This window comes from Temnothorax nylanderi, unplaced genomic scaffold (genome assembly GCF_030848795.1).
Source record: "Temnothorax nylanderi isolate EJ_2023f unplaced genomic scaffold, tnyl_v1.0 TNYL_tig0004_pilon, whole genome shotgun sequence".
Taxonomy (NCBI): domain Eukaryota; kingdom Metazoa; phylum Arthropoda; class Insecta; order Hymenoptera; family Formicidae; genus Temnothorax; species Temnothorax nylanderi.
Window position 1 is genome coordinate 2,919,685 of NW_027249066.1, and position 13,905 is coordinate 2,933,589.

Consider the following 13,905-nt stretch of genomic DNA (forward strand, 5'->3'; position numbering starts at 1 on the left):
AAACACTTCAATTTTGATTACATGAGAGATTTTATGAATGTTGCAATGAACAATTGATTTATTAGTACGATCAATATGTTTTTAGCATTTAGAAGTCGGTCCAAATAGTCGAATATTATAAAATATTATTAAAAGTTTATTTAAAATATTATTGTATACATGTTGTCCATATATGACTTAACAACTGATTTCCTCTGTGAAATCATTACAAGATTAAATCCATAATGTAAAAATTAATACTCATTGCGATGCATTCGGTTGAGTGTTAATTGATTTAATTTAATCGATTCGTTTACTAAGCGTCTTGTTGATTTAACTTAATATCAATATTTATATAATTGTATTAACATCATCGATTTCGCCAGAGTAACAAAATCTTTTCCATATTCCAGACGTCCTGATGAACGAGGATAACAAATTTAAACTGGACGGTATCCATCTGAATACATCCCGACAGTTCGTAAATCGTGGCCAATCGTTTCCGCAAGAGCATATATGCGGCGAGTGCGGCAAGGGATATAAATGGATGGATAATCTGCGCCGACATCAAAGACTGGAGTGCGGCAAGCTGCCTAAGTGGCATTGCGAAATCTGCATGAAAATGTTCTACCGTCGATACGAATATACCAAGCATTTGAAATTAAAACATACGTAATCAATTCTCCCTCGTAGGAGATGTTTCTTCGTTTTTAAATAAAATACATGTTAGATTTCTTACATTTTCTTATCATGTTTTTATAATTATATTTCACGCCAAGTTTCACACTCAGCTTTTACTAGATAATTACATTAGATAATTGATGTCATGCAACATTAGTAAACGAGCACGTCAATACGAATTGATTAATGTGAACTCGAAGTATTATTAATGTAATCAATTCTCCCACGACAAATACTTTTTATCGAATAGAAATATTAGTTTTCCTTATTTTCTCTTGTCGCGATTATTCTAGAATTTATTATATTTTTATGATTATCTTATCGTACTGAAGAAACAACATGTACAAGCATCTTGTAGGCATTATCTCGAAATAAAGCAATCCACGGAAAATACATTCTGATAAAGAGACTATTTCATTATAATTGATTTACTTTGCTACTTCTCTCTCTTAATCTGTTTCATATTATTATATTATCATATTATTGTGTTTATATTATGACAAAACATTATCATGCAATATCAGCAATTGAATTTAAAAATATAAGATATTAGCAAAACGTATATTTATTTATTATGTAATTTGTTTCTTCGCGAATCTATCAATAAAGAAATATTATTTTTAAAAATAATGATTGAACATCATACTGCGTTCCTATTATTTTCCTGCTTTTATCTCATAAATGTTATACATTGTGTGACATCGCATTTATTATTCATACGAGGCTCTGCAATTTTGGAGTTGTCGTACTTTTCCAATTCAACGATAACAGCGTATTCGCACGCGTGCGAATACGCTGTTATCGTTGAATTAGAATGCTCATTCTTTCCGAATGCATGCGCTTAATGCATAAGACTCTCCCCTTATAATTTCTTTCTCGTTTTCGCGAATTTTCAGATGGTCGAGACGTAAACTTAACGGACGTTTCTCTTTTCTTTTTTTTATAGATAACGATCAGCTGTCCGATTGGTTAATTGAACCGTTCATAAAGGAAGAGCCCGATGAGAGCTGCTTCGAATTCGTGGCTGTCGATTACAACCAACAGTCTCCGGAGCATGAGAAAAAGCCGTTGAAGTTTCTTACTCCGCTTACCTGCGAGGAATGCGGCAAGAGCTTCTCGAGGATCGATAGTCTCAAAAGACACAAAAAGCTGTACTGTAAAACGAGATTCATGCGTCGCCCATTTTCGGTACAAACTTCGGCAGAAAGTCCGGCACAAGATTGAAGAAATCATTGTCTCTGCGCAATTACATAAAGAGTGCGTCATGCTCATGCGCATTATTTAGTTAAGAAGAGACAAACAATGTTCATACCGTATGCTAATATATAAACGATCTATCGTGGATTTCTTTAAGTTTTTTTCTTATTTTGCGTGAAAAGACTTTCTCAGGGGAGAGACTACTTTCAAATAACATCGGATATTACTTACAATTGAAACTAGTACGCTAATTAATCCTTTGTGGGAGAAAACTCTGAAGAACGAAAGCATGAGCTTCATTGAAATATCTTTTGCACGTCTTAGAATTAGGGAAACTAGTATAGGAATTTGATTTATAGCAAAATGGAGTAAAGTAGTTTCATATAAAATATATTCTATTTTATAGACCTGTCCAAGGGGAGGCTTCTTATCTCTTCTTGCAATCGCCAGGGCTAATAAATCGCTAATAAATCGTAGTTACATTGGCTGCGTTCAGCGGAGAAAGCTTTGCAACTGTTGTAAAATTCGTAATTTTGATTGGTGCATGCTCTTAGTTTCGGCCAAAATTAAAAAAAAATACATCAATCAGATTCACAAATTTTACAACAGTTGCAAAGCAGTTTTCTCTGCTGAACGCTGCCATTGATCTAGTGCACGTTCTGTGTAGTATGCGCGAGAATTGGGCGTAATTTATTTTAATTATTTATCCGTTATTGTATTGTCTCTCTCTCTCTCTTAATATATTTTTACTTATATGGATTCGATGTATTTACAATCTTTTTTTATATTCACGAGTTTCAGGTTGACTTAATCGTATCAATTTTATTGTTTCCGGGGGCAGAAAGGGATTACAACAATTCACTTCGTATTTCTTTTAATTACACAACCTTAAAAACTTTTCAACTTCTTAATGTATATAAAACGAAGCCTAAATCGACCGCTTTCACGTGAAGTCTAATTGGCTTATTCCCAATTCAATAAAAATGATAAAATAAGAAAAAGGGAGAAGCAGGTTTCAATAATATTGTTAAGTAGTAAATATATTTTGTATGTCCAAAGTATATATATATATATATATTTTTTTTTTAAGAGAATTAGCATTAAGTTTTGTTCTCAAGTAAAATGAATGAAAAATAAGTTTAAAAATTTAGATACACTTTTTTTATTAAACTTATTTCTATACTTTTCTTTTCTTTATTCGTATCCGCAATGATTTTGCAAAACGTAATTGTACAAAATTTAACAAACATGTACATGTATTTTGTAATTCTCAATAAAAATAAATTAGTTCGTAACGTGTGTATATCCTTGTATAACAATATAATATGTTTATGCATCATTACTTATTTAATTAATAAATACCTGCAAATTTTGAAAAAGTAAATTTCTTATTAAACTTTTAAACGCGAACCTTTTATTATCCTAACAAAATCTTCAAAAGAAACATCTTTGTGATTAATAATTGAAGTTTTCGAGAGCGTTTTCTCGCCCCTCTCTCCCTTCTCTTTTATCTCTCTTTCTCTCCCCGTTTTCTCTTTAGCTCCTTTATGATTCTACAACTTTCCACTTTATGATTTTATCAAAATCGAGATCAGAAGGTAATTTAAATTATGCATGCTGCTGGCTTCACGCTGCTCGCTTGCCAGTCGCCCTGCACGTCTTGCCACGTATTCTCGCTTTTTAACGGGCTAACGGTGTCTTTACAGACGAGAATGAGCAGTGTATCGTGAAGAGCACTGACGAGGAACCGGAAGTCTGCGAGGTGCCCTTTCATGGCCAGCTTAACTATCTGCTCTGTGACTCGCCGATCCTGAATAGCGTGGAGGCAAACGTGGTCCAGAAAAACGCCAAGTCCTGCCAGCAATTTCGTTGCGACGGCTGTGGCAGAGCGTACACGAGGGTTGACAGCCTGAAACGTCATCAGCAGAAGTGCGACGAGTATCTGGCGTCGTTCCAGGATCGGCAGGAGGCACTGGAGAGGCTACAGCAGCAGGAATACTATTGTAACCAATGCGGCAAATCGTACAGAAGGCTAGATACTCTGCGCCGGCATCAGCGACAAGTGTGCGGTGACAAAGAGAGCAACAATTCTTCAAAAGTAGATAAGATGAGCTTATAAGAACAAATCTGATCGCGATATCGGTCAGTTTTAGAGAATAGAAAGTTAGAGTGTCAGTTACAATGAGATAAAATAATATGACTCTGTGAACGGATTCTGAACTGATTTTTGCTAAAACTGTGACGATAAAAGTGTCAGCTAATTTATTATAGTTTAAATGCGCTTTCAAAAGAGTTACACTGATGTAGCATATTAAATGACTGATTTCCTCGTAATCGAATTGTAGCGGATTATTAATTGCGCGATATTGACTCGCTTCATTAAGAATGTGAAACAATTCGAGATGGAGAGAAAAAGAGAGTGAGTGAATGTGTGTGTGTGTGTCTGTGTGTGTGTGAGAGAGAGAGAGAGAGAGAGAGAGCGAGCTCTATGTGTTTTATTGTATACAGTCGATGAGAGAGATTTAGCTTCATATTCTATATAAATTTTATTAGATATCTAATGACATTTACGAGATAAGCACAAGATCCAAAAAAATAATGCATGTAAATAAATCTCTATATTGTTCTCATGCGCGATAAAAAAAAGTCTAAATATTTATATAGATTTCGTCCAGCTTTTCGGCAATCACTGCCAATGCAAATTAATAAGAATTATTAGAATTTCTTTTACCTCACATAAATTATATATATCTCATATTAAATATCACCAGCAAACTTTTCCTTTTAAGCAGCGATTATAAGTCTCTTGTCACACAATATAAGATCAAAATAATGTAAGTTATATGGATGTAAGTTATACGGATATATTACTTTATTTTATGTATTCTACTTCTATGCATAATTAAGTTTTTTTACAAAGACATTATAAATATAAGGATAAAAATCATGGATATGTACACATGAAAAGAACGATTGTCAAATTTAATTTCTTTCGGAATAATCGCGACAATAATAACTGTGTAACAAATAAATGATGATTATTTAAATGTCGAAAACAGTGATGCCGCTTTTCCTGTATGCTTCGATCTCAAGCGTGAAATAACGATTATAGAAACTCGATTACAAATTGAAACGCTATCGATTAAATTGAATAAATTGAAAGTACCATTGACACAATTTCTGTCGTAAAAATATTATTCTTCATGCACGCATAGAGAATTAATGAGATAATTATTATGGGAACTCTCGTTCCATAATTTCGAATTCTACATTACAGAACAAATTACTAAAGCGTTTCGTCAGCGTAACAGAGATGCCCTTATCTACCTCGATTATCTACCTCGAGCTTCTTGATAACGTTGCATGCCGTTCACTCGCACTTGGCCTCGATATCAAATCGAATGGCCGCGACGCGACGCGACGCGATCTCTTGGTATCTTCGACCCTGATTTAAAGGATTCGGACGTCATCTAATCTCCGGCGCTCTGCTTTATTGCCGCAGGAGAGGACCAGCCGGAGGAGTACGACGCCCTGTGGATGCTGGAGCGGAAGGCGCGCAGCATCGGCCAGGACAGCCAGGAGTCCCTTCCGTTCCCGAGCAAGTCGTACTCGCCGTCGAAGATGCACGACACTTTAGGGCCCGGCGGCGATTATTCGACTGTCCCGGTGTACGGCGGGGACTCCTACGCGCCGATGCTACAGACCCACTACGTTTGCACCAATTGCGGGAAGAAATACAAATGGCTGGACAGCCTGAAGAGGCACCAGAGAGTGGACTGCGGCAACAAGGAGAAGAAGTTCTCCTGTCACGCGTGCGACCGGAAGTTCAAGTATCGATACGAATTACGGAACCATATCACCGCGCATCACCGGGGCGGGTGATTTTTCTCTATATGTGGACGTGTGATCCTTTCGAAGGAAAAAAGTTCGCGAATTAAAAGAACGTGACCTGATTTAAGCTCTGTGAGTCGTGGCGTCTCGTGGCGGACGGTCAAAATATTTGTGATCAAAGCTCGATTTATCAGCAATATGTCGTTAAAGATAGATTTTTCGAAAAATGACTTTTGCTCTCGAGGACATTTTCCGTTTGTAAGTTAGATAATGATATATTAGAAATATATTAGAAATTATTTATTTATTAACGATTCGTTAATATGAGAACGGACATTATGATTTCTCGTCTTATTGTGTTCCACAAAAAGTCAAATGTAATGAAATAATTATGAATCATTACAAGTTATTTCTATATTGAACTTGCTTTAAATTTTCCAATATTATATCTTATTCATTATTGAAATTTAAAATTTATTAAAAGTTATAAGATTTGGCTTAGTTTCTGAAAACTGCGAAACAATGAGTTATTTTGTGCTTTATCATTTAATACACGTTAAAAATACTATTAGTATATGTTAATTATTAATTATTATAGATTAAAATATGGTCTAATTAACAAATAATAAAGTTATGAATATAAAAAGTATACCGGATATAATTTTTGAAAGAAATATTCTTCTACTTCTCCCATAATACTTTTAGCGACAATAATCGGAACTTTATTATATATTTTCCAAGTTTTCTATTATCGTAATTTAACTCTCTCATTTATTGTTTGTTTTAATTAGTCACAGTAATTTCGTATCTGATATATCATATCGATAAACTTTATTTATATTGATCTTGTTACAAACATTTTATAATCAAAACGAAACGGATTAATTAAATTTTAATTACATGTTCCGTTATATACTCGACCGACGTAATGAAATTTGTAATTTCCATTAACATTTTCATGTGTAGTGCGAATAATGCAGCAGGCGAAGGAAAATATTCTTAACGTGAAAAGAAAATGTAATTCCGTCTACATTAAATGTATCGAAATCGCGTTCCAAGAAAAAGAGAACGAATTTTCTCCCTCCTCTTGCTTAAAAGAGATCCTACAATCCCGTGAAAAATCCCAGACATCGAGGGCGCCTTGTTAGTCGCTTTTATGGTGAAATGGCTACGTGTAACTCAACTCATGCTGTGTATGTCCGTGTCTTTGTCGTGATCCCGTGATAATTCCTTCTAGGCTAAATCGTGGTCGCCAATCCCTCAAGGAAGGTCCCGAAAGGACGCGACGATCTCTAGCGAAGCTTTACTGACTCTCTTGTGTGTTTTCTAGAGCGGAAGTACACGCCAATCGAATGGTACTATCGGTACCAGACGCTGTATCTGCAACTGATGGCGGAGAACCAATTGACGAAGGAGACGACCACGAGAACGGCAGCTAATCTGACGAGCGTCTGTCCCGGTAACGTCGCCGTCGAGAAGATGCAAAACGACCAACCGCTGACGGAAGTCAATAGCAACCAGGTAACCGCGGCGGGTAATCGCGACCACTATTGTCCGCGTTGCGGTAACGCCTACACGAGGCCGCACTCGCTGAACAGACACATGAGATTCGAGTGCGGCGTGGAGCCGCAATTCGAATGTCCCATCTGCCACAAGAAGTCGAAGCACAAGCATAATCTGCTATTACATATGAGAATTCATCAGAAGCCTTGAGACCGCTCGGTGCCATTGAATGTTACGCGAGGAGAACGCGCTGTTGAAGTTTTCGTGAACTTTCAAAACGGTACAAAAATCACGCGCGGTTTGAAATACGTTTGTCGAATTGAATCAAGACTCAGGACTCCCTGATTCTGACAGACTGATTCTTTTTTTGTTGAATAGTTTGTTCGCTAAGCTATTTGTGGATACTATGTCTCAAAAGAATTATTAACTTTTTGGGCTTAATGTTACTTTTAATTCTGCTAGTTTCTTTGGACTTTGAGAAGAAAAAGCATCCTGTTCGTTTCTCTTACGCGTAAACATCACTTTGTGATTAAATATGGACAATAAACATTCAGAAAACGCAAAAATATACAACTATAGAGTTAACCGATGACTCATATAATAGATACAATTGATTTGTATCAACACAAAGAAAACAGCACGATCAAGCTTTATTCATAGATCTTAATTGAGTTATTCTTCATTAATTGAGGAGAGAGTTATATAATATAAATACAATATATTAAGTATTTTACCGTGCAAATACACTTTAAGGATGTATTTGACTCGTATATAGCAAAGTTGTCTAATTTGTGATGTCACACAAACGAGCGACCAATTAATTAAACAGCTTTGATATATAATTACGAAGTCTCCCAAAGAGTATGTAAGATAGAATATACTTATGTAAGAATACGTAAGATCAAGACCTGTGCCTGATCTATCTAAAGGAACGTTAACGTATTATTTTAGATATTCTCAGTATAAACTGCCAAAAGTTGCGAGGAATAGTTACAAGGAATTCTTATTAAGGCTAAACCCCTGACTTTAGTTTCTGTTTTACAAAATAATAACAAAGTTACTATAAAGATTAGTAAACAAGAACCCTTTTTTCGTTGGCTGTTCTAATTAGTCAGGTTTGCAATTTTTCAAGCGCAATTATGATATCTAATCAAATCGTTATAATTAACGAATGATTCCATAAACGTAAGACTCAATATCAGTAAGATTATTGGTATCGTTGAAGCCAGTAATTTTTATACGTGTGTTCAAACTTTACCATTAGTTTTTAAATCTTGCAGACATATATATATATATATAGTATATATGTGTATATAGTTAAATATTCTACAAATTATTTATACTAAATGAGATTCATGTAAATCTTTAGTTATTAATTGATTAAGTATTAATTCATTAATTTTAATCAATTAATTGTATGTTAAATGAGTCAAATTAATTATATATTTTTTGTTTTTGTTAAATTTATTATTAGCGGTATCGCGGAGCAAATTTTACATTATCGTTTATAGACTGATCCACTGCCATAATAATTTTCTATCCAAGCAATTTTTATTGTCTCAACGGCAGACTGATTAATGTTCAAACTTAAACTGCGTTTCTGCCATTAAACATAGCGTTAAGTTTGTTATAGTTAGATACAGATGGTAATAAACTGTAAATAACTTAATCCATTGTATATAAGACGTCCACGAGAAAAATGCATACGTATCTCGCGTGAGAATTAAATTAAATTAAATTAAATTAAATTAATTTTTCAGAAGAAACTCAATGCTTGTCTTCGAGACGTCTTATATATCTGCTCACATATATTTCTGGTCTGTTTGCCAATAATGAAAACAATTACTTTAGAGAGTTAAAGTCCTCTGTCTATAATCAGAAATAAACTGTGATTGTCAAATGCGCAAAATCCTAGTGCAACTATAACGTATGTAATGTATACGAGTGAAAAATTATTATTATTAGTTTAGAAAATGCGAGATATAATAACAAAAATGTATGCTGTGTACTTCCATTGCGCGTTGAGTGCGACAGTAGACAGTGATAAGAATATGAGCCTATATTTTTAGAATTAGTAAGGAAATAAATAGCAGTGCCAACGAAACGAATAGTCTGAACAATACATATGTATGTATATATATATATATCATATAAATAATAATATACATTATATATACATATACATATAATTCGACAGAGATTCTATAAATTTACGTAGGGGAGAGTCTGTGTGACCATGCAACGCGCCTTTGCACGTAACAAGCTCTGTTTGTCAGATATACCCGCATAAAGACTTGAAAATTTATGTACAAATGCGGGTATATATAAACATGTTTACATTAATTATTATGTAACTGCAGTAAAAATAAACACGCATATTTTGTAATCCACAGAATTTTGTTAATATTTAGATATGGCCCTACACACTAACTTCCTATTGCATTTTATTATTATTCGATAACGATACGAATGTTCAAATGTCAATCTTCGAACTTTTTCACGAATTAGTTGCTAATGCGTGATTTTTTTGCGAGACCTTTCTAGAATAATTTGCGATAGTTCGATCGATACTGTCAATCATGTCATTATTATATTTTTTTAACATTTATTATTGTGCGTATTATACATAAAAATGAAACGTAGATAATTGTTAAATGCATGTAACAGCAATATTTTAAATCGGAGATGGACAAAACTCACGGTTGATACTGAAAAAAATATTTAAAATATATTACATAAAGAACCGTATATTTTCATATTTTAAAAACGTAACAAACAGGCATTAAGTTTCTTTTTTACAAAATGTACAAGATAAAAATAAATAAAACAATAATAAAGCTATTGCAGGATATAACAAATAAATTCCGATGATCGTTTGTCTATCCCCGATATAGATCATATAGGAAATTATATCTGTTGCAGAGATAAGTTTTTGTTGTGAAAATGCGATGCGTAGCACAATACAGTTTATCACACAAAATTATCAAAAGATCACAATTCATGGAGAACACCCGCTTCGCAAATGCATGTAGTTTAGAGATTAGAAGCTGCGAGAGACGCCGCGATGCAGGACTAAGCGTGCGTATACAAGAACAAGGAGTGAGATCTTACTCAAAAAGAGATGTCTGTGTGATGAACGCCCTGACTTGCGGCATGACTTGCTACACGTATACTCGATGTTTTCGTTATTTAGCCGCCTAACGCTTCTAATTTTCATACGTTCGCTCGCGAAAGCACGCGAGAGAGGAAGAGAGAGACTGCGTGTATGTCTTATTGTATCCTTTCCGACGAATGTTTCAGTTTGGAAGCGATTGAAGGACGCGGAGGACGGGCCGCCGTTTCTTTGCCCGAAATGCGGCCGCACTTACTCGCACAAGTGCAACCTGACGAGGCATTTGCGCCTCGAGTGCGGGGTCGGGCCAAGATTTCAGTGCGGGAATTGCAAGAAGCGATTCAAGCACCGTCACCACCTGCGGGACCATCAGAGGATCCACCTCTACGCCAATTGCGGCTACGAATCGCGCAACTGAGAACGTCACCCTTCCAACGAAAAATCGCTCGCGCCTCCAACCCCTTTTAGCCGGTCACTTTATTCGTTTATTCGATCGTACGTGCGTTTATCGAATTATTTATTCGCCGGTCGGTCGACAGCGACGCAATCTGTGATCCTTTGAGTACCAAAAAGTACTGAAAGCTATTATTTATCGTACTTCCGCGCTGTAAGCTTGTCTAACGGAATGGTGCAATTTTAGAAATATATTGCTTATGACTCTTTAAACGTAATGTAATTTTGTTAGGCATGTATGTTCGTTATACATAAAAGGATTCGAGCTAAACCATTTTGCGGTACTAGCAGGATTGCGAAAGAACTTGGTACTTTGCGTTAACTTTGAATATTATTCTGCAAAGCGTAAGCGACATTGTTAAGCTATCGACGACGGAGGAATCTAATCTCTCGAATTCAAAGTACCTAAACTCCATTGTGAGACTCACCAAAAACGTTGACCTAGAAATATATAATTGCACGATTTGAGAAATAAATAGCAAACACCAATAGTGCAAAGAAAGAAAAACGCCATTAGGAATATTTCACAGCACGTATACTTAAGTATCGCTATTAGGATTAACTATTTAGTCTATATAGTGCCAGAACCATGACCTTTTTGAAAACGCTAAGGGTATTGCGGAACATTTAACACAAATGTAAATGAAGAATAGCTTTGGAAATTACTGTATTTTCGATGTTCGCGACGCGTATAATTATCGAACTCGTGCCAAAGGAAGTAGTAATTTATAGCGGGTTTTATATGATGCGGTGTCCAAGTGCTTGGATGCAAATGCTCGTCGTGTAACAGCCACAGTTAGATACAAAAAGTGTCCGACACAACAACGAGTTGCAATGGTGCATCCGTAAATTTAGATATTTACCATACCGAATGTATATAAAAACAGATGGCCGTAATTAAATCCGTCTCAACTTTTGGGAGGAAAACTCCATGTAATAATTAAATGTGGAGAGGTTGGCCCGTTACGACATTATTATAGAGAAACAAAATTCATGGAAACGAGATTGTAAGACGATCTGTTTTAAAGCTGCTTCTCTTCTTTATTCTACACTGAGAAAAAATTTTTCTGCATTTTAGTAAATATTAGTTTGCATACAACTCTGTGACTCCATTTATTAAAATAAAGAGAATTTACCTTTTTATTAGTATATTTTTTCTCAGTGTGAATACACATATACTAATAAAAAGGAAAATTTTCTTTATTTTAGTAAATGGAGTCACAGTTGTATGCAAACTATTTACTAAAATGCAGAAAATTTTTTCTCAGTGTAGGTACTAACTTTGCATTTAATTCAGAAATTTTTTATTATACAATTTCTTATAATATTGCATCTTATTAATTTTTTATACGAAAAGCAGTTTGAACATCTATTTGTTTTTACTCCGTTAACGAAGAATAAAATGAATAAAAATCGTATCGTTGCGCTTTTCCATGAATTTTGTACTCTAACGGGCCAGAATGATCGATGCAGAAAGTACATCATTAGAAAACGATTGCAAATACCTCTTGATCGTGCCAAATATACGCTCTAGTCCTTACGTTTGAGATTTCGAGTATTATAGTTTTTCAATAAAATATGTGAGATACGCGATATACTTATATGTGTAACACATTTATAATAATCCTAAAGAACCTAGCTTTTAATTAGATATTCTCGAATGAACAGTTATATGCTTTGTGTGATTGTATAATCGCCAACGTCTCTCGATGTACGGTTTACCAAAAATCAGGATAAGAAAACAGTTAAGAAAACTTCGGTTGAAATCATAGAAACATTTTTAAGCGGGCATTTAAATGCTTTCTTTCATCGAGAACGGTGTTTGCGTTGTACGTAATACGATATATGAAAGTTCTGTAAAATAATATTAAGTCCACGAAAAGCATTTATCGTTAAGTTTTTATGGTACATCCCGTAAATTATATGTTACGGACTGAAACTATCTGTCGCGCGATTATTAATATTCTTCCTATTTGCAGAATATATAATTTATAATTATAATAATCGTTACCCCTTAACTATATTCTTGATTTTTTACAATTTGCCTGATTTGTGCAGTTTCCTACGTTCTAAATTGTGTCTCTTAATCTTTCATCTGCATACGTATTAAATGCGCGATTAAAGACAATCTATTTCTTATAAATAAATATGGAATAAAATTTTGGTAAAATTCATTAAAGTTTACAACACGCACGTTACTCGTTTTAGTAATATAAAATTTAATTACTTTTAAATTTATTTTTCGAGAAATAGTTGTACTAGTTAAGGGTTACGAGCCTGAACTCGATTTCCTGATAGAAAATCGATTGTTATCACAAATGTAATCTATATTGCATCACCAACATGGTTGTTGGAAAGAAATTACAAATCGAATTTCACAAAAAGCATGTACGAAATAAATTTACTTTTTATGAACACTTAACTGGATAGTCTTGTCAGTTCACTACCTTCGAGCCATCCCACACGACGATTCCAGTCGGATCTCTTCGGGCTTGGTCATCCAGGTTTGGTATCTGCGCATTTTTAAATATTTATATGTAAATATAAATTTTATTCCATTTTTTTCTAAATTTGTACGGTAGCATTACTATCGGGTTTTCTTTTCTTTTTTACGTTATAACAAACAATAATTAAGCAACAGTAAAAATAAAAGTAAAAGAAAGCGGGTTATATATATTTTTTTTGCATATTCAGCTTTAAATATGGGATACAATAAATATATTTGACTCCACGTATCGAAAAAAGGAGAAGAAAGTAATTAATTCGACGATAGTTGCCTAATACGCATATTTTTATGCTTTACTCTCAATATGCAATCAAAGTCCTGGATATAATAATGAATGACTCTTATTATAATTGTAGCGATTTTGTGCTTCTAATCGATAATACAACTATAAATAGTGATAATGGCCGGTGTGAGAAACAATAGCGATTATTGCTAATTTCCATCGTAGGCATACACGAGACATCGCTCAATTTGCCGGCATAATCCATTTATGAAAAAATCCGTCGCGCGAGTAACACTACGATCGCACGAAGCTCGAAACTGTCGCATGCTCCGCGACTCCACGACGCGAAAAACCGTATCCAGTGGCGAATTTTCCACCAAGAGTAACTCGAAAGCATGCAAAGATACTTTCTTTCAGTTA

At 34.6% G+C, this 13,905-nt stretch overlaps 1 protein-coding gene and 1 long non-coding RNA gene across 2 annotated transcripts; both read left to right on the top strand.

Annotated features, from left to right (window-relative positions):
* The first annotated feature begins 1,607 nt into the window (after positions 1 to 1,607).
* LOC139774623 (uncharacterized) lies at positions 1,608 to 5,034 on the top strand. Its single transcript, XR_011718624.1, has 2 exons — positions 1,608 to 1,917; positions 3,564 to 5,034. It is a non-coding gene; the product is annotated as an uncharacterized lncRNA (long non-coding RNA).
* Positions 5,035 to 5,360: 326 nt separating this feature from the next.
* LOC139774617 (longitudinals lacking protein, isoforms F/I/K/T-like) lies at positions 5,361 to 6,752 on the top strand. Its single transcript, XM_071710025.1, has one exon. It carries the CDS (start codon positions 5,395 to 5,397, stop codon positions 5,737 to 5,739), a length of 345 nt encoding a protein of 114 aa, XP_071566126.1. The 5' UTR covers positions 5,361 to 5,394; the 3' UTR covers positions 5,740 to 6,752.
* Positions 6,753 to 13,905: the final 7,153 nt, after the last annotated feature.